Consider the following 21,810-nt stretch of genomic DNA (forward strand, 5'->3'; position numbering starts at 1 on the left):
CTCTGTTACTGCCATTTTTTGCGTTGTCCCTTCCTATGACTGTGCAAGACAAATGCACAGATGAGCATGTGGGTATCAGCTGAGACGTGGCGCCTGGGGCGGTTCTACCTGCGCTAATTATCCTCTTGATTTGAGTTGTAGGAAGAACAGACCCCGCTGCACATCGCCTCTCGCCTGGGTAAGACGGAGATCGTGCAGCTGCTGCTGCAGCACATGGCCCACCCCGACGCCGCCACCACCAACGGGTACACGCCCCTGCACATCTCCGCCAGGGAGGGCCAGGTCGACGTCGCCTCCGTGCTCCTCGAGGCCGGCGCCTCCCACTCCATGTCCACCAAAGTAAGGCAAAACGTTCCGTGTCTGTGTCTTTTTCACACTGAGAAATTGGACTAGTTTGAGTGTTTCGGTTTGTTCTTAATCGACAGCCATCCAACAGACTGGAGTAATGTATCATGTTAATCGAATTTTCAGCTTATTTTGCTGCCATCTAAAATTGGGTTTGGTTCCCACTGAAGCAAAATGCAGATCTTGGTAATAAACACGTTGGTCCCAACAGGTTTGAAAATGCCCTTGTTTTTCTCTTTCCCGTTGTCCTCTGGGTAGGGATTTTTTGGACAAAAATTTTAAAAAGGAAAATAGAACACACCTCCTTATTCTTCAGTAGCATGTTTACTTAGCTAGTAAAATAATTGTACTCTGTTCCTTTAATTCTCCCAAAGCATACAGGTCAACATCTGTCCAGTTGCATCGAATGCTGAATCTATTTTCAGTGGTTCTATAAACGAGGTGTCTTGTGACACAACAGGCCATTTTGTCTGGGGTTATAGAAGACTCTGCAGAATCATTATTGGGTTTTTTAGCCAAAAATGTTTACCAATATCTTCCTAACATCGATGAAGACATAAGAAAACAGATAGCTGTGAAGAGAATTATATACTAAGATATCTTTTCCAAATTTAAAGCATGTGATAAGTGAGAATCACGTAATTCTCACTATTTATTGAAGTACCCTTGGTTTTACAGCTGGAACTTAAAACATGTTTTTGAACAACAGCGTGTCTGCCAGGGTTTAGAAGACTAAACCAGCAATTTTCATATTACAGTCCATAGATTACTGGGGATGCTTGCTGTTCTCCTTTTACCCAGCTGTTAGATCACATTAGAATGGCTAAAAATACACTAAATACTTTCCTAATTTCCCATATTGCTTGATGGCAATTAGTATTGCAGGAACATTCTATAATTATGAATAGGAGAAGATGCAGCCCACTAGGTAATATCTCTACAGACCTGTGATTCATGAACTGTGAAAACGTTTGAGATTTTCCGATATAAACTCTTTTTGAGGTGAGATTAATGGAACTAAATGATAATAAACATTAAACATCACTTATGTGCCAGGCAAATAGGTCATCATAGCTTCCCAAAATTCCTGTTGGGCAGCAATGCAGGCTGCCACCTACTGTCATACATCCATGTGTTTTCCCTATGAGTTTTCAAATTAAAAGAGGCCAAGATAGCAGGGTTTTTTTTTAGCTGGAGAACTTGGTGACTGTATAGATACATGAGTCCAATTACAAATAATTTTTCAACAAGCCCTAATGGAGGAATGTGAAGTTTGGAGCTTTTCTCCCTGAATTTAGTACGTGTTTCACTGTTACTGGCAACAACTGATACAGGAAATATTTCTAAGGCTTGTCATCATGAAACAGAAGAGGTGCAGCTGGTTTGGGGTGTACATTTGAAGTAAGTGCCTTCATTGCCCCCACGCAGTGTGTGTATCAGATGAAATGTCTGCCAGCCTGACAGCGCGTACATAGGAAAGAATAACAAAAGGGAAAGTATTTTCTTGTGTTTCTTTTGAGATACGCTGCTCTTTCTAGGTCTGGCTATCGATCCTGAGAGCAGGAATATAGGTTGAAGAATAAGTGCTTGGTACATAGTTCTTAAAAGTGAGATGTCAGCGTGACGTTTCACTCAAACATCTGCGTTTTATCTCCTGGAATTTTTCAGAAGGGATTCACACCGTTGCACGTGGCAGCCAAATACGGGAGCCTGGAAGTGGCGAAGCTCCTGCTGCAGCGTCGTGCCTGTCCCGATTCCGCTGGCAAGGTACTGGTGGGAAAGAACAAAAGGAGCCTACAGCGCGCTGGGTTATTATCCCTCCTTAGGGTGTGCAGCAGGCGCACCACGGAGGCTGGGGCTGCTTTGGCGCGGCAGGCTCGCATTCCCCCGGGGTGGTAGGTTTGGCTCCACGGGACCCACTGTTTCTATGGCTCGCCAAGTGCCGGTTCCATCAAGCTGCCCAAAACGGATGAAATAGAGGGGCAAAATTTCCCTCACCGGGGCGGGGGCGACGGAAGCCTGCGCCTGCCGCCCTGGTGCAAATTTCCCTCACGGGGTGGGGGCGACCGAAGCCTGCGCCTGCCGCCCTGGTTCGCCTACTCCACGGCTTCTCCCTGCTGACGCGCCGGGCTACCTTGCCCTCCATCCCGATTCCCCCTTTTACCCCCCATCCCAATCCCCCCCCCCCCCCCCCCCACCCCCCCCCCCCCCCCCGTAACGCCCCCTGGCGGCCGCCGCTAACGCCGTAACCGCCGTTGCAGAACGGGCTCACACCGCTGCACGTGGCCGCGCACTACGACAACCAGAAGGTGGCGCTGCTGCTGCTGGAGAAGGGCGCGTCGCCTCACGCCACCGCCAAGGTGAGCACACACCCACACCGGTGAGGGGAGCCCCAGCCCCGCCAACACGTTATTCCCAGCTGGAAGTCACTTCATCGTCATTGTCATCATCGTCATGGTTAGGCCTCGGGAACGATGATTTGAGAAGGGCTCTACCTACCCACGCCTGCTGTGAACGCGCTGATGGCTGAAAAAGGCCAAGGCGAGATAGACAAGTCCGGTTGCGAAAGGCGCAGCGGAAAGTCTTCTCAGGCAGTATTGGAAAGACACGGCTCTTTCTGCGTTGTCTTTTCTCCTCAAGAGTGATCTTGTGTGTGTTCTCAAAAGAAGCAACAGTGTTATGAATAGCGTGTCTCAGTGTCTCCCGATTAGAGGCCAGAGTAGACCAGTGATGATGATCAATATGGCCAAAGCTGCTGATGATGGTATATTCTGACCACAAACCCAGAGAGTTCACTCTAGGCTTAGGAGAGGTGCTATGGTATCATCGTGTAGATGAGGGGAGCCCTGTGGGGACACTGAGGGGACCCAGCCCCGCCACAACTTTATGCCCAGCTGGAAGTCACTTCGCTGCTTGTGCAATATTAGCAACATATATTCTGACCACATACACTGGGAATCCATTCCAGGGTTTGGAGCAGCGTCCGTGTCATGGTATTGCTGTGTAGGCGAGGGGACCCAGCCCCACCACAGCTTTATTCACAGCTGGAAGTCACTTCACTATTGTGCAATATTAGAAATGTGTGTTCTGACACAGGGCATGCATTCACAGGGTTAGGAGTGGGGTGTCCTGGTATCAGTGTGTAGGTGAGGGGACCCTGAGGGGAGCCCTCAGAGGACTCTGCCCCAGCACAGCTTTAGTCAAATGCCCCCATGGTGTGTTATAAATCAATCAGGAGGTTGTCTCATTACCAGCAAATGCCGTTCTGCTGTGCTTAAATGGTTAATTTGATTGCAAAACCATTCTTTCCCTTTGCTGTTTCCAGCCAGTGACTGACACACACATCAAAATTCCATATGCAAACACATCTCTGCCCACGTGCTCTGAAAAAGCATAATGGGATGGAGAGTGTGCACCCATCAGTCATCGTGGGGGATGTCACTTATCAGTCAGAAGTGATTACTTGCAACATAGGTTATACAAAATGTAGGTGTCAAACTCAGGATAATTTGAAGGTATCAGTGGAATGATCCTGCCCACCCTGCCGAGGGCTGGCTTTGTTCTAGTTTAGGCGGCGAAAATAACAGATAGACAAAGCAGCACAACAACAGGGCTATGTGGGACATGTCTGGCCTTGAAAATTTAATGAACTCTCCTCTCTAGTAATGAGGGTAACATCAAATAATCCTGCTTTGTGGTGTCTGACTTCTTAGGCTTACCTGGCTGTTGTGTTAACTTTATTTTTCTTTTGTTTCCTGGCTGGTGTTAGAACGGATACACCCCTCTGCATATTGCTGCCAAGAAAAATCAGATGCAGATAGCCACCACTCTGTTGAACTACGGGGCTGAGACCAACATTTTGACCAAGCAGGGAGTCACTCCGCTTCATTTGGCCTCCCAAGAAGGTCACGCTGACATGGCAACCTTGCTTTTGGAGAAAGGATCCAACATCCATGTGGCAACAAAGGTAACCCCCAACCGGAGGCAAAGTACCGTGGGTGGGAATATCTGTTAAGATGCTAAGTGCAGTGCAGGAATGGTGATTACACTGTCAGGAATCCTCTCTGTTGGTGAGTCTGCAGGAGTGGCAACAGGTGGGCGAACAGTAAAAATGAGGAGAGGGTATCTAGGACTGGAAAATACTTGACCAGTTAACTTGTGTCATGTAATTAATAGCTCTGGTGGGTAATGCACAGGAGGAGCTGTGGCTGTTTGCTGTGCCCAGAGGAAACTGGTCTAACACGTGACTCAGGTGGAAAGGCAGACCAAGAGAATATTGTTTCTGAGCATTCAGGAAGGCAGGGCTGCAGTATTTTTGTTGTGCTGCATCCTTGCCATCTCTCAAGTGTTTTGCATGTGCTCCTGCAGTTCTGCATGAGATGGAGAGGAAGAGGAATGTAAAATTCTGGAGTTTGTGGGCCCATGGGCAGATTTATCAACATGCATCAAAACCTGAGAGCTGTGGTCTGACCAGCAAAGTCTCTTTTCCTGATGTGTTTATCCTTCAGGTTTTTTTTCCTTAGGGAAGAAATTGACAGTGTCTGGCAAATAACAGGACAACATTATTACTGGAATTGAGACTGAGAAAAATCCTAAGTGGGACCTTTCAATTTTATTTTTTTTTATAATTGTACCTTACAGCTTTTTCATAGAAAACAGGTTCCTCAAAAACCCCCCATTATTGTAGATCTTCATAGGTCACTGGATTTATGTAAATCTGGATATATGTAAATCTTACTTACTTAAGATGAAAAGCCTGCAGCTTTTGCTCATACAGATCAGAATAGAAGGCTCTCCTTGTCTGGAATTAATGTGTTCTGCTAAGAGGAACAAGGTGATTTTCATTTCTTATACAAAATTTGTTCGGTGACTTGTTCACGTGAAAGTGCCGTGTGCGTGATCACAGTGAGCTTTCAGTTAGAGGCTGCATCCTTTCCCTTGGCATCTTTGAATGGGATCTATTTCTGGAATTAAGGTCTTCATTCTGACTCGTGCCTGCAGTTGTCAAGGTTCCCTTTCCTGTCTGAGGAGTGGGAAGCACAGTGAATGTGCTTCCCTAATTTATTAATGGGCTCCTCGGCTTCCCAAATGACATTATTGTAGAAAACCCGAGCGTGAGCACTGATGCCTGAAAGTTTTCCTCTCTGGTTATGGAGATGTAATTGCTTTGGAGCTGGAACAGGAGCAACATCAGCTGCACTTTGTTTAAAAACACCACCCATACTCAGAAGCTATAGTTAGGATCTGCTCATGTTTTAAAGATGAGAAAGTGGGAAAGTCTAGATTTCGTTCCTCATGTAAAATAGGGTTTTATTCTTATTTCTGTCTATTTATTTATTCATTTTGTATATCCCACCTCCAGGCTGGACTGACATCCTTACACCTTGCAGCTCAAGAGGACAAAGTGAATGTAGCTGAAATACTCACCAAACATGGTGCAAACCAGGATGCTCAGACAAAGGTAAATCACAGAGTGGCTGCTGTCTCCAGCACAAAGGATGCTACCCTTGTCCAGGGAATGTTCCACTGAGCTTGCAGTTTTACTTCTTTGTTCTCTTCTTGTAGCTTGGTTACACACCTTTAATTGTGGCCTGTCACTATGGAAACATCAAAATGGTGAATTTTCTCCTCAAGCACGGAGCAAATGTCAATGCTAAAACAAAGGTAAAGAGTTTCTCGTTGCTTTGGTTTTGCTCTTTATAATGAACATGGTAACCCAGCACTCTGAGGACATGCCATGGGTGCCTTTCCACTTGGAAGCTATAACCATGGCATGGGAGATATGTCAACATATCTGTGACTGTAGTGGGATGACTTCCCCCTGCTCCATCTCACTGTGTGGTGTTCAGGAAAGAAAAGTCCGATAACTCTGTGGGTATATGAAAAAATGACATGGAGAATCCATTTCATTGGAGTTTTTTTCTTTTTCCTGTTACTTGCAAACTAACAAATGCAAGTTTGTTTCTGATGTCATTTACACATGGTTTACACCAGTGTAAATAGCAGTGTGCTGTCAAACCAGTAAGTAACAATTCAGGCACTTGGAGGGTGATGCCAGATTCTCTCCAGTCTGCTGGGGGAAGAGTGGGAAAAATTCCTGCTGTTCAAGGCGTGGGTGGTATGACTCTGGGAGAGGAAGCAGCTGTGGTGAGGAAATGTGGTTTCCTGAAGGAGAGTTTGGGGATTTTTGAGGGGAATCTGGATATGCTGGTACTGACCAGTTGTGCTGAAATGGGCCTGACCGCAAAGTCTGAACAAAGCTCACTGCCTTCAGCACTTTCTCCTTGGATAAACAGGTGGGCACACCTGAACAGGATGCATTTTGTAGCAAGAACTGTGTATCTCCTGAGAATACACAGAAAGGTTCTGGTGATGCTGTGTGTGGCATCCCAGATATCATCCCATCACCCTTATCAGAAAAAGAAGGCTAACTCAAGAGCTGTGGGGCTGCAGCTTTGTTAAAGCCTGCGACCAGCTTTGGGCTGGATGTCTTGGGATTGACAGGAAGCAGCCCGTTGATAATATTTTTAAGATCCTACCAAAATCACTGGCTTGTAGTCTGCTGGTCCCTCTGCCCAGCTCCTGTGTCCCCAGCTGTGACCTGTGGGATGGACTTACTTCTCAAAGTAGCACTTATTTCATCACCGTGGTCACAGCTCAGTGTGGTAAGAATAAGCTAAATAATAAAGATTCTGGCTCATCCCTCGTGGGATCACCCAAAATCAATGGGTAAAACCCAGGTATTTCAAAAGGACAGGCAACACCACTAGAAAAACAGCTGATGAGAATTAATAAAACAGACACTAGAAGGATCCAAACTATAGCTGCCAAGACACTCAGCTGAGGTATTTGGAGGCTAACTCAAGGGACAGACAAACTTGCATCTTTAGTATTAGGTCTCTCTCTATTTTTAAGGGGCCACTGGGGCAGATTCTGATTCCATTTACCCAGGTATTTCACTTATTTATAATAATTTCATTGAAGTCAGCAAGTTTGTGTCTCCAAAAATCTCACACCTGGGGACCAATAAAGATACTGGCAGTCTGTCAGCTGGCACTGTGGACTCAGTTTAAAGAGCAAATCCGTCCTGGCTGCATTCAGGATACGCATGTTGAAGACTAAGTAACCTCTGTTGCAGCTTGGGCTTTAACTAGGGAAAGCATGTGTGAAGCTTTATGAAAAATAACAGAGCTTAATTCTAGTTTTGAAGGACTGCCCTAATACTGAAGTAAAGACAGTGAATTTACTTTGCACTAGAACCTACAGTAAATCCTCCTTTGGATTCCTAGCAGTCCATGCACTCACAGTAAGAACTGTAACAGTTCTGAACTATCACTGTTTAATTGGCAGTGCAAAGCATTACTTGCATCTGTTGGTTTGCAACAGAGATACCTCTCAGAGTGTGTCTTTCAGAGCCTGCCCCCAGGCTTTGTGTAAGTGTACAGTGAGATCAACTTGGTGTTTTCTTCCAGTTTCTTCTCTGCCTGCTTTCAAAACCAATTGCAACTAATTTTGTAAATGAATTGCCTGACTGGACTTTCACAATACTGTCTCAGATCAACCAGCTGCAGCACACTTGGGTTGTGTTTCTGTCTTGTGTGACATTAGAACAAACCACTGGAGCAGAGAAGTGTATGGAGTTAAGAGTGTTTATTTATACAGACACTGTCTACATGGGGTTTTTTTAAGTGTAATTACAGCTTGGTCCAACCTTTTGAAGGCAAAGCTAAAGCTGATTGACGTTTTTAACACATATATGTTGTTAGCCTTTTAAAAAGCAGATAGGCTCTAACAACTTCTGGTAAAATTGATGCATTTTTTTAGTTGACTCAGATATTTTAAAGGTAAATCTTGGGGCTCCTGTTGAAAACTAAGATGTGAGAGCAAGTTGAATGTTCTCTGCCTCAGCTATGATTCTCTGCCCTTAACTTACCACTTTAACTTTGTTCCTCCTCACTGTTCCTCCCCCTGATTTAGGAAATAAGGGAGAAATGTCTTTGTGAGATAAAGATGATTTCTGAATAAAAATATTATCTTCCTTTATATCTTCATTAATCTGGGGAAGGAAAACTGTTGTTACTGAAGGTTTGTCATCTTTGGGTCAACTGATGGCATAATTTATGTTTGAAACGTCTCAAAAGGAGCAGAAGGAAGCAAAGTGAAGTTTCTAATCTGGTTACTGGTGCTTGTTGTTCTTTCTTTGTTTGGTTTGCTTGTCAACAGAACGGGTACACCCCTCTTCACCAGGCTGCTCAGCAAGGTCACACTCACATCATCAATGTCCTGCTCCAGCACGGGGCCAAGCCCAACGCCATCACCACGGTAAGTCTGTGACCTGCCAGTGGGAACTTATTCCCTGGACAGTTCTTTTTTCTTTCCTTTCTTAAGGCTTGAGAGCAAGTTGTTGTTCTGGTGAAAGTATTCCTCATACAGCTGGTTGTCAGATGTGTAAATGTCGCCTCCTCTGCTTTTCCTTATCCTCTTAAGGTAGTTCAGATCTGGTCTAACTGTGCACTAAGCTAAACGTGAGGGGGAGAAACGCATTTCTGGGCTGCAGGGTCAGGCTGGCCACAGCTGGCTGTGCTGGCCTTGTTCAGTTTCCTTCTGTCTGTAAATTGATCTCTCCATAAGGAATTTTCCATAAAAATTTCGGGCAGTTCAGAACCTGGGCTTTTTTTAAAATTTAGACCCACGTTTCTGTCCCTCTCTCCGCTGGATCCGTTTCAGGTTCTTGCTGAGTTCACAGATGTTAATGCCTCCTCAAAGACCGTCAGGAACTTCTGGCACGGCTCCTTCCCCACAGTCAGCCAGGAATGCGACTGTCCCATTTCACGTTGATGTTGTTATTAGTCACCTCTAATTGGGTAATCATTAAAATGCAACCAGAGTGTCCAAAACTCGTGTCATTCCCCAGAGTGGCTCAGTTTTCCGTGTGTGTGTAGCGCACGTGTTTAAATCAGCACCGGCGCCTTGTTGGGTCCTGGGACCATCACATGGAGTAATCCTGGGTGAAGTTATCCACAATACTAGTTTGTGCATCAGATCATCAAGTGACAGACCACTGTAGTCACCTTCTGGGGCTGTAGGCACTATTTGGCATGTTCAGCCAAAGATCTCTTGACTTGATTTCAGTCCTCACATTGGGGCTACTTGACCCAAGTCCAGGCAGAGTCTTAAGGATGTGTGTTACACAATTTACGTGCTTCCTGAGGTACTAGATCTGTCCTTATCCACACATAGCAACCTCTGGCTTAAGGTAAGAGAGAATTTCAACCTGAGACATCTGCCAGTGGAATATGGGAGTGGGTTGCAGGTGACGGTAGCAGTCAGATTATTTGTGCTGCGAAGATGCTAATCTGTTCATTTTGTGCTGCTAATCCACAAACCCTGTGTTGCTGCAGAATTTAAATTATAGATAACTAAAGCCAGTGCTGAAATGAAGAGAAGCCCTCAGGCTGATATCCTGCACAGCGGGGTCACAAGAGAAATCATTTCAGTGCAAAGAGCGGTACAGTGACATTCCATGATTCCCCAGCAGGCCAGGATGTTGTCCCTTGGTTCAGTGCAAAACAACATGGAAAAATTCGGTGTAGAGCTCTTTACAGAGAACCACGGAACACATCCCTTCCTCCCCTCCCCAGGTTGAGTGCCACGGGGACCATGGACTGCCAGTGTTTCAGGTGGTAAAATGAGGATAAATAAACCAAAACACTTACTAAGTTGTCATTTTAATGTGCATTTGATGGATCACGTCTATGTATTATGATCATTCAAACTGCACATAATTGTATTTAAATGGAAAATGATTCCTCCCCCTCAAGCCTTTCGTGTTTTGTGTTTGTTAAATCATGAACTTTTGTGTACTTTTATTGGAGATGCATTTTTGTTGTATGAAGGAATAGAAGTGTATGTGGACAACACAGCTGTAATCTTTTATTCCCTGGGGAAGGAGTTGTATCTGATAAAGGTTTAATAGTTTCAACTGGGAGCAAAACTGTAACATTTTAAAAAACTTCCTGTGTTTTAGAAGACTATTTCTGACGTTTATGCAAAATAAAACACAAACTTCTGCAGGCAGAGCACGTGCTGTCCAGTGAGATTTGAGCCCTGAAGGGTTAAACCATACAGCCTTTAGTATTTGGACTATCTGGCAGATGTAATTGTGTTGTGTTACCATGGCGACCGGGGCTATAGTCTTAAAAGAAGTTACAAAGACAGAGTCAGATGTAACGGTAAAAAAGCAGCGATTTTTCCTAGGCTGTGCCTTGTTTTGGATGGAAATGCTGGCTCATGCAGCGCGGAGCGTGAGCTCATTGGTTCGCATCACAGTCCTCCCTCTCAGCGCTCTCCCCCCTCTGCTCTCCCTTCAGAATGGGAACACTGCCTTAGCCATCGCCAGGCGCCTGGGATACATCTCAGTGGTGGACACGCTGAAGGTTGTAACGGAGGAGATCACCACCACCACAACTGTGAGTTGCACATGCATTGCAATGTCTCTTCTCTATTCAGAATGTTGCCTCTCTCCTCGTCCCTCAGGCTCTCCAGGTACCTTTTCCCCTCTTTTTTTTGTTTTCTGGTTTTAGCCCCCGCCCCCCCTTTCTGTTGGATTTTTGCTGCGGTGCCTGCAGTGTATCTTTTAAGCGCTGTGGAAGTGTGTGCAACACCACAGGCTCCACGGAGCTTGGGAGCAAAATCTGTGTGCACAGAGATGGAAAACAACCCTCCGAAAGCAGAGTCAAACTTTTTCTAGGTCTGGGTCTGAGCTGCAAGCCCAAAGTTTCCAGAAGTTTGTGTGGTGTTGCTTAGATCTTGCCCTGTTCCTCTTGTTTCTCTTTTCACCTCTCCTTCCCCACCTGACCTGGCATCTCCACACTTGTGACACTGACTGAGGCTCAGCCCTTGCAGTGCATGACGGTGTCCTCACGTTTGGACTGTGCAGCCATGGCCTGGTGCCAAGCCTCATGATGCTCGTGGGATGGCTGTGGATCTCATCCATCATCTTCTTACTCAAGTCACTTCCAGTTCAAACAGATCCCATTTTTCCAATTACAGAGGAATCTCCCCTTATGTGCTGAGTCCCCCACAGTCTGGGAGTGTGTATTTTGATGTCAGGCTTTGTGAATAGTGTGTGTGCTGAACGTCAACAAGGTGGTACTGCAGCTTTAAGCCAGGAAAAACTGATCTATTTGGACACCCTGGGAGGGGAAGGTTTTCTCTTCTTGGACTTTTACCTCCCATCTACACGTGTCTTAGCAGGTAGAAAGGGAGAACAATAGGAACAGTGCATAATTAAATTAAATTCAATTTAACCTCAATTATTGCATTTATCTTGAAGCACTGTTGTAAGGTCATGCTTTTTTTTATTTTTGCAAGAAAGATTAACAGTCTAGAAAACAGCTCTACATGTCATTTAGGAACTCAGAGCTTTAAAAATCCACAGATTACTTAAAAGATGCTGCTGCTCAGTCAGGGCAAGGATTAGAAGAAGGGAAGAAATACAAAATCTCTTGTAAGGAAATGGGGAAATAATTTCAATTTTGTTGCATGCTGACAGCAAATACCACTGATATGAACCAAGGAAGATGGAATAAGGTTACAAATGGAGTGAGTCATAATTTATTAATGACTTGCAAAGATCAGGCTGAGTCAGGTTTGGACAAGAAATTCCAGAGTAATTCCAGAAGTCTCTAATAAAGTCTGTAGGTTTTTGTTGTTGTTCCTTCATGTTCTTGTTCAGTCACATAGCACATCACACATGTATGTGCATAAACATAATCTCATAATCAGAGATTTAGAAAAATAAAAGCTAGGTAAGACTTTTTGAGGAACTTCAACTCTTTTCAAAAGACTATTTTTTAGCCTCCAAACACCCCTTTGCTGTTCTCTGTCCTGTGTCCTGGCACACACTTCTCATCTCTTGTCTGATATAAGTTGTAACTTCCTTTCTGTTGTACATTATATTGCACTGTGCAACCTTGTACCTTGTCTTATGTAGGTGTTAGGCTTTGTAATAATAGGGATTACACTATGAAAAGACACCTGTGAGTTATTTACTTTGGGTAAATATTTCTTTAAACTTTGAGGGTAATGGATTTTTCTACCGGACACCTGACGCCTGGGGTTTAGGACTGAGTTGAATACTGAACCTTACTTGCAGAGTCGACCTTTAGTACTTGCACATAAGACAAATCTGAAATCTTGACCTGTTGCCTGTGTGCTTTGAAAGCCAGGTGGGAACCCTCGATAAACTCAGCAGATTCTCCAGCCATGAATTCATCTGAACCTTGTACCTCCGGGATATTAGGAATACACACTCTGGTGGTGGTGTTCGTGGCGGGGATTGTTGATCAAACATAATTTACAACAAGTCCTAAAAAGGAGGGATAAATACCAGGCACTCCCTGCAGTAAAGTTCTCCAGATGGTGAGGCTGGTGTTGCCAAACCTGCACACAGTGTTTTAGCACTGCAAAGAAGGTGCTGTCACCATAGCTACCTCATTCTCTGAGCTTGTGGCTGAGCCCTGCCTGGAGGATGTCAGGCAGCCTGATGCTTTATTGATATTCAAGTCACTGGCGTTGGAGATGAGGGAAAGATCTCCAGTGCCAAAGCCTTGCTTTGCTCTAACTTGGAACAAATTTTCCTCTTACTTGCATTAGTGGTGTTATTAGTGGAGCCACAGGAATATAAAGCAATAGAGAGAATAAAGTGCACTTTTTTTTTTTTTTTTACTGAAAGATTAGAGATGAGTAGGAAATAAATCAGAATAAACTGGACTTTCAGAGGTTTGCTGTGCAATTAAGTTTTGGGGCGTTTATACAAACAAGCACAGACTTCCTGTGGACAAATGAATATCTGAGGAACTTTGAGGTTGTTTACAGTATGGTGCTGTTGAGTAAGTCATTGCTGAAAGCACATATGGGTTTATATATCTGAATTATGCTATGCCACCAGATGAAGACCTGGCCTCACAGTGAAAGCCTCAAATACAGAAACTTGAAGTAAAGTCTGTAATGGAAATCTCAGTGGCACCAAACAATAGGGAGTTTAAGCAACACACATCGAGCAGTTTTCCAAGTCTCATGGGGCTAGATGTGGACCTTAAATTTTGAGAGTATTTGATGTGCCTATCAATCAAAAAAACCTCTAGTTTTACCTTAGAAGTTCCTTTTAAAAGCATCAATTTCCAACAGAAGTTGTTTGGATTAGAATTAATGTAGAATTAATGATTAAGTAGAATTAGGAATTAAGTGGAATTAATCATTCTTGCTGAGTTCAGTGTTCCAAAGTGGGCCTGGCAGATTTTTTTCTTCTTCTGAAGCACACACGTGCACATGTACTCCTTTGAGTCTCTTTTCCAAACTTCCTTTCAGTTGTTAAATTAGGTAATAATTTTTTTCTTCCTGACCGATAGGAAAGTCAGGAAGTAAATAAAGTATCCCTGCTTCTCTGTTAATAAATAATAATGTCTGAGAGCCTCAGTCAGAGGCCAGACTGTTATTATTTAGGGGCCTGTAAAAACCTAAGTTATGAATAAATTGATGTAATGGTAAATAGAGCAGGGGAAAAGAAAAGTATACAGCGAGCCTCTATACCTGTAGCTTGGGGTTTGCTTTAGCTTATTGTCTAACTTATTTGTTAACTGTGCTGTTGAAGGGACAAGGTCAGTGTCACCTGAGTGACAGCACCCTCCCCATCTGTCATTGCTGACCTTGTCACCCCACTGCTGCCTGACATTTCTATCCAAGGAAAGCCATGGGAATACAGGGGGAAAAGTCAGACGTATTGGCGGAGGCATTCGGTGAATATAAACTAGTTTTCAGCCCCGAACATGTGTTCTGCTGCAACAGAAATAATTAGTTGTCTTTACTCCTGGGTAAGGGTGAACTTGGGGGGGCCTAATTGGGATTGCCAGTTGAGGCAAAGGGCATTGTTCTCTCCCTTTTCCTCAGGAGGGTGAACTGAAAACTGCTGTCACAGTTAAATAGATTTCAAAAATGTGAAGCAGGCTTTTAAAACAAAGTTGCAAAGTAATTACACGCTTGGTAACATAGTTGTTTATGAAAGTGCAGTATGTTACAATAATCAAGAGTACTGTCTTCGTGGGTTTATTAGAACTAGAGAATATACAACAGGATCAGGAAATAACTCCTAAATTCTGTGCAACAAAAACTGCTGTTGACTTCACTGTTGCTATCAGTGGGCATTTTCCCAAAAGAATGTTGCACAAGGGACTCGGGGTTTGGCTGACTGTAATTATCCCTCTCGTTTTATGCTCCTTCCCTCCTTTTGAATGTAATGGTAATTTCTGCAGGATAGATACTATCTACAACAGGGGCTGAAGCACTGCCTCAGTGGGAGCTTCCCAAGAAGCACAGGTAGCCTCCTGGCACTCTCCTCTGTGCCAGAGGGGCACATCTGCTCCCACAGACCTTAAAGGCCACGTGTGTGCTGCCCTCTGCAGCTCCCCAGTTCAGCTGACTGGCTGCACAGCTGGGTGGAGCCGGGGAAATAGTTATTTTTTTGGTTGTGACTAATGCAGTTCTGCTCAAACTGCTGTTTTTTTGAAGCCCTTGGCATTTTGGGTCCTGTATCGTAACACACTCAAGAGTTTCCTGCGGGCAACTTCCTCACACCTCGCAGTTCCTACAGTTTCTCTCGTTGTGTTCTGCATGTCCCTCTCCAGACTGTATCTTGGTGCTGAAAGGATGTCCCCATTCTTGATGCAGCACCCCTGAACATCATCTGTTTTCTCCCAGAAGCCATTTATGAAGATTAAAATTATATAAAAAATGACTTCCAGTGTTCTCCCGGTCTGTGCTCTCATGCTGAATCAGTATTCTCCCACTATTCCTCAGTCCATACTTGCCTTGATTCACAGTATTTTAAGCTTTTAGGTGCACAAAATATATCAGAATCTTCAAATAACCTTTTTTTTCCTTCTCATGTGTACATGCTTTGGGGGAATGTACATGATTTATGAAAAGGATATCATTAATATGCAGTGTAGGCATTTTTTTTTTAGAGGGGGGGACAAATGTTTCAAGTGATCTGTGTAAATCCCTCACATCTTTTTTTAGTTTAGGAATTTCACATCATTCATAACTTCATTTCCAAATGCTTTACGATTTAATAATTTCCATATGCCACATACAACTTTCTGAAGCTCTTCTGTAGACATTACCTAATTCCCTTTAAAATCATCTTGGAAACATTGAGCTGAATTGTTCTACATGCACCATTTATAAGTAAATTTTATTCCTCTGACCAGCACGTTATCTTTATGTTTTTTGTGCTTTTCTGCCAGAAGAAGTGATACCTTACACAGCACTGAGAATGGGAACCTCTGGAGCACAGATGAAAAGGAGAGTTAGGGGAAGGGGATAGACATTGTGAAGTGCCTCAGCACATCCCCCTGCTGTCAGTGTTGAAAATATCCCACTGTAAATTTTGCTGCTCTGTTTGGTGTTTCATTTGAGGACTGATGGTTCTGTCTTTGCAGACTGTAACAGAGAAGCACAAGCTGAATGTCCCCGAGACCATGACTGAGGTCCTGGATGTGTCGGATGAAGAAGGTGAGCAACTTTGCTAAATTCCATATCACTTATATCACCTCAAGAAGCTGCCTAAGTTATTTGATGTCTTCATTTTGCAGTGCTTGAAATGCCTTTTTAAAATGATGTAATCATCATGGCATTTGGATAAAGAATTTGACCTAGAGCAAAATCCTGGACCCCTGCATCTTTTTGAGAAAAAGCTTGTCTGAACCAAATCAACAAATGTGAACGTTTCCCAACTTCAGATTTTAAAATTTCAATGTAGAGCTTTCCCAGAGCTGACTTTGACCCTCCCACGAAGAGGAATCTGAGCAGTAATTTTTTTGGCCCCGTGCCACCTGTATCAGATACATGTATCTAGGAATTCTGCCTAATTGGAAACATTTGTGTGAGGAGATTCATAAGGTGGAAGGTGAGCAGGCTGTTCCCTCCAGGGAGCTTTTGGCACACAGGACTCGTGGATACATGAGGCATGACATAAAGTAACAACACGCTAATAAGTTTGGCACTTGGGTTTCAGAGTCCATTACATGTACAGACAGGAGACACGTGTTGTACTGCTTAGCAACATCTCCAGAAAATTTCTGTGAACTTCTGGAAGAATTGATAAAATATTGCAATTTTGTGCAGCACAGAATTACAGAAAAGGCTTAAAAACGTCCCTTTTTCCAAGTTCACAAGTGACTGCTTAGAAATTTCAGTCACACGGCATCTGATAAATATGAACATGTTTGCAAGAATCTTCTGTGTTCTTTTTTACTCTTGGCAGTGTTAATTAATATTGCAGTGTCTTACATATGCTATTTTATGGTTGTTTTTATTATTTTGCGCAAATGATTTGTAGAGTGACTAATTTCCAAAAAGTCCTGGGGATTTGGGAACACGGGTTACAGGGTTGGATTTTTTTTTTTCTTTCACAAAGAATGCAAATGCACTTGTGGTTCTAAATGGTGCAGGAAGTTAATGGCATTCATTAGTGCCAATACAACTTCTTGCATTGCTTTCAGAAATGGGATTTCTGCTGATAAATGAGTTACACTCTTGAGTAAATAACGATGCTCAGGCTCCAGATGCAACTTTTTGTTTTCAAATGTGAAAGCAAAACAAGTGTGATTCAAAATCAATTATTTTCTGCTGCATCATGACCGCTGAGATTATTTTGCTCAGGACTGTTTTTGCTGCTTTGTGTCAGAGAAACAATTCAACTACTCATGTAATTATTATGACAAATGGCCTTTAAACTGCTTATAGCTTTACGTTCACCTTGCTGAGTTTATTCCCAGTCTTTCGATCTCCCATTGAACCATCTTTAAATCCACAAAGCCTGGTACGTCTTTCTGCTTCTACAGGATTAATCCACAGTCTTCCCTTTTCTCAAACCAATTTGTGTGTTGTACAGCCTTTAAACACTCTGATGATGAACCCTTCAGTGATGGGGAAGCATGTAATGGCACAGGTGCTGTTAGCAGGAGTTCGTGGAGTAAGCCCTACAAACTTTTTCTCGTTTAACCTGGACTGTTTGGTTTATTTTTGGTGTTGAAACAACACAGGTTTGCATACTCTGGGTGCCTAACACTGCTCCTCTCCGTTACTTTTGAAGTGTGGCTGAGTGTGTGTTTCCTGAGAGGTGGGAGGAAGAAGGGAGGCCAGGAAAGCTCAGATTTATTACCTATATCTTGAATATGTTGGCAGAACTTGAAGGGACCGTCCAGCATGACTAATGCTCTCCAGTGCTTTGAATTAACATTCCCTGCAAACAGTCCTAACGTGGATGGTACTTGTGACAGGAACTTAAAATAGCTGGGGACAGGAAGGCTGCAAAAACTCTTTTAATGGATGGGATGAACCTTTCAGTGATGGTCTAACTTTGTAAGAGGCCAGCAATAAGATTTCTCTAACTCTGTTCTTTCAAGTGACACAGTGTGTTCTGAAATAAATTGATGTGACACCTAAACCTGCCAACTGTAGTTACATAAATACCAAGAGTAAAACACAAGAGTACTTGAGCAAAGAATGGGTTCCTGTCCCATTGTGGAGCATGTTGACCACTGGTGATAAGTATTTTGTATTGTGCCTGGAAAATAGGTATATTGCATAATTGCATGCTGTTATGTTGTTAACACAGTATTCCTATTCCTACAACAAATGGAAGTGCAACATCCCATGTTAACAGGATAAAGTAATGCACCAAATAATCTATCACATAGCTCAGCTTGATATGGCAAGTCCTGCCCTGTGTAGCTTCTTTTAAAATAATTTGCATGGACTGAGAACCCCACTAATTTTTCCTCAATTTTCTTGCAGCATTTTTCTGTTTATCCTATGTATTGTTATTCAGAATTCTTTACCTTTTACAGTACCTGGAAAAAAATAATCTTTCTTTTGAACAGAATTAGATAATTTTTTTTTCTTAATGGTATTTGATCCCCATCAATGGGGATTGCACTACAGATTCCCTTAGGCAGAGCTGTTAAGTGATGTGGTTTGAGAAACCTACACCCATGCCAGCAGAAGTGCTTGGTCTGGATACAGTTGCACAAAAAAACCTGTACATTTTTATCTTTGCATCTGCCTTGGCTGTGAGTGTTGCTGCAAAGTTGAGTTCCTTTAAAGCTGTTGCCACAAAAGAAACACTTGGCCCTCAGGGGATCCTTAGAGTAGCAGAGGGGAATTACTGCAAAGCATCTTGTGAAATGTATTTTAGTGATGTCTAGAGTTAGTGAAGTTGAGCACAAACAGATGTTTTTGTTAGGGCTGAGTCAGTGTAGACACAGAGGAACATCTAGAAAAGACAGGAACCTGTTGTTTTTTTTTTCCTCCCATATATTAATATGCTTCTATGCACTCGTTCCATGCATTATTTTAAAAGGGTGTTCAAGAGCTCTCATTAGTTTCTCTTTGAGCCTCCTCATCTCCAGCTAATTTTCCAAGGTGTAGGTTCACTTCCTATTCGAGACTTAAGTTCTGGCTGCTGCAGAAGCAGCCTCAAGTTCTGACCATGGTTCCCCACATCCTCCATTCTGGCAGCACAAACGTTTCACCATGTGGTGAACCAACCCAGAGGACTGACCTGTCTGCAAATTAATCTCTTTGTTTGTACTGACAAGTTGTTTTCTGGCCAGATGACTTTTGCAGGCAGAAGGGACTAGAAAGGCTGAAGTAGAAGGTGAGACACCACTGTCAGAAGCAGCATGGCCCTGAGATGGGCATGACCATGAAGGTCAGCTCACACCAAACAGTAATTAATGCCAATATTTCAATTGCAGAAAAGGGATAGACAGAGGTTTTCATGTGCAAGTAGTCAGTGGACTCTCAAAAACCCATTGGAATCCCAGTATCAGTAAAACAAAAATTGTCTTTTTCATGAGGGAAACTTGTGCAGAAATTGCTGAGGAGTCAACCCTGTGCCTGGTTCTAACATAGTCACTGTAGTAGTTTCTGTGTAAAAGCAGGGTTTGCTGTCCCTTCATGGAAGTGCATCAGTGACAGGGTGGCAGGTCTGTGAACTGCTGTGTCGCTTAAGGACATGGAAGTGTGATCTGAAATTTCCAGGAAGCAGTTCACAGCTAATCCATACCTGATTGGATCAGATTTCTGATCAAAAAGGAAAAAAAAAAACCACAGTGCTAAAATACAACAGTGAATTTGCTGGGTGCCTCCCCACATGGCCTTGGAGTGGCAAATGCTGCTGTATCTATGTGAGAAATGGGCACAATTCACTGCTGGTGTACAGGCACATAATTCATTTGCAGGAGCACCTTAATTAGTGGGAAAACTTAATTTCCTTAATTAATCCTGGAACTTAAAGTTGCAGCCAGGAGCTGTTCATTGTATTAATATCTGAAACCCCGCAGGAAACCACACATGAAACCCTGCTTTCCTGACTGGCTAAAAGTAAAGAAAATTTAAAGTATTAGCCAAACTGTAATCCAGAGAAACTTCTAGTGTGGGCCATTAGGTGGAGAATTGACTTTAGGGAAGTGAAGGTGTCCAAGGAAAGTGTCACAGAAACTCTGGAGTATACACATTCCATAAAAATTGTTCTTGCCATAGCTCCCCCTTCTCCATCTGTCACCTTTAAGGAGCAGCACTTCTGTGGTGAGCTGTAGACTTATCTGCATGCTGTAGAGAAAACAATTTTGGCAAACTCACATAACTGTATCTGGCTTTAAAAACATCTATTAGAAGCGATTTCTGGCACTTTGTCACAGACCCCTTTCGTTATTTATTTTTTTTAACTTTTGCTTACATTTTCTCTGTGTTTTGTGAGAAACAATTCCAGAGCAATTCTCATACAGCAGTTGTGTTTTGCAGTTCATTTATGAGCAGAAGCAGCATAGGAATGGTAGGAAGTGCCTTTGTTGAACCCTTCCCTAAACGAGTTGACTCTGCAGATGTCAGTACAGCCCTATCAGTGTGGGTCTCCAGTTCCTGGGGTTCAGTAAAATCCTGTCTGTCCAACCAAACTCTCGCTGAAGAAGCAGATATGTGATCTCAGAATGTATCCTGTGTCACTTAGTAGTCTGTTCAGTGATTTAAAATGCTCAGAACTGTGTTCAAAAATTTGACAGAGGCAGCAGCAAGTGCAGGGGTTCAGCTGGGAAGGTGTTCTCTCTAGGAAATAGAAGATAAATCACTAAGCAGGTGACTCCTCAAAAATCTGCTTGTGAGTTCACAGGTGGCCACTGCAAACAGTGGAGCACCAGTGTCAAGGGTTATATTTGTCCCAGACTGCTTAGTGTGAGTGGTGAAAATGTTCCTGGCATTAATTTGATGGGGAACGTGATGGCAGACAAATCGTTTCTGGCACAGTTAAAAAGGATAATTTCTTGTATGGCTACAAAGCTGCCATCTGGTAAGATCTGCTGTGTAAGGAAGGCCTTGGTCAGCTGAATATGCAGTCACTGAGGCTTAAGTATGTGGTTTTCCCCTTCATATCCTATAAGGAACTCCTTGGGAGTTCATCTCATTAAGGAAAGGTGGAAGGGCACAAAGGGCTGATGGGGAGTGACTTTATCTTCTAGTTCCCTCAAGATAAGTCCACTATTGAAGGATATCCATGGATAGTCTGGTTACTGTTTGCAGATGTTCCCAGCACATCAAACAGAGGTACTTAGCCCTGGTATTGACAACTCTTAGATGAGAGGCCAAAGCTGGAATAAGAGCAGACTTTGGATTTTTTTATCTTTTTTTTTTTTTTAAAGGATGTGGGTGTGATGAAAGTGGTGAAGATTTTGCCTTTGTTTCTTTCATAGATGGAATGTCTGGCATGATTATTATTATCTAGTTTATTTGAAATATAGCTTGGAATTCCTTTTACTGTTTGATTAACAGCATTGCCTTAATATCTTCCAAGTTTTCACTAAGCCCTGTGCTTTATAAAGTGACATTCCCAGGAAACAGGAGGCATCGTCTGTCAGAAGACAGGAAACATGAAATGATTAAATGCATTTTATTGTTTTCTGTGAAACCGTGCCCAGTTTCTCCCTCTTAATGTGGGCAGATGGAATTTTCAAGAGCTCTTGTTGTTACACTGAAAAGAGTCAAGCCTCATTTTTACATATAATATTAGTGTATACAAAAAAAAGTCTTAACCACCCCGAAGTTTACTTAGTTTTAGATGACAAACAACAAATTACTTATTTCTTAGCTGAAACATCAAGCTAGTAAAAGTAACTTGATTTTTTTTTTGTGAAAACAAATATCAAGATGACCTGCAGTTTGCCCACACAGCTTAGAAAATGAGAAAGTTTGAAGCCATCCATGGCCTAGGGTCTGGCAGGCTCATCCAGTAATTGGGAAAATGACTGAAATATCCAGGAAGAAACTGTGGAGAGAAGGCATCTTGCAAATGGGAATGAAAAGAAACATCTACGTGTTGCTTGGCAATGGGATCTGTTTTGTTAGTCT

General features: G+C 43.1%; 1 protein-coding gene across 22 annotated transcripts in view; it reads left to right on the forward strand.

Annotated features, from left to right (window-relative positions):
* ANK2 (ankyrin 2) overlaps positions 1-21,810 on the forward strand; it is a 176,670-nt gene that overhangs the window by 105,053 nt on the left and 49,807 nt on the right. For 18 of the 22 annotated variants that reach the window (XM_027658928.1, XM_027658949.1, XM_027658929.1 and 15 more), the window contains 9 exons: positions 142-339; positions 2,014-2,112; positions 2,607-2,705; positions 4,115-4,312; positions 5,708-5,806; positions 5,911-6,009; positions 8,569-8,667; positions 10,716-10,814; positions 15,846-15,918. In XM_027658928.1, coding sequence (XP_027514729.1) covers positions 142-339; positions 2,014-2,112; positions 2,607-2,705; positions 4,115-4,312; positions 5,708-5,806; positions 5,911-6,009; positions 8,569-8,667; positions 10,716-10,814; positions 15,846-15,918 — 1,063 coding nt within the window. Of the gene's footprint in view, positions 1-141; positions 340-2,013; positions 2,113-2,606; positions 2,706-4,114; positions 4,313-5,707; positions 5,807-5,910; positions 6,010-8,568; positions 8,668-10,715; positions 10,815-15,845; positions 15,919-17,299; positions 17,381-21,810 lie in introns of all 22 variants that reach the window. The other 4 variants (XM_027658927.1, XM_027658931.1, XM_027658946.1 and 1 more) reach the window with 2 other exon arrangements.

This window comes from Corapipo altera, unplaced genomic scaffold, assembly GCF_003945725.1.
Source record: "Corapipo altera isolate COAL_440 unplaced genomic scaffold, ASM394572v1 255, whole genome shotgun sequence".
Classification (NCBI taxonomy): domain Eukaryota; kingdom Metazoa; phylum Chordata; class Aves; order Passeriformes; family Pipridae; genus Corapipo; species Corapipo altera.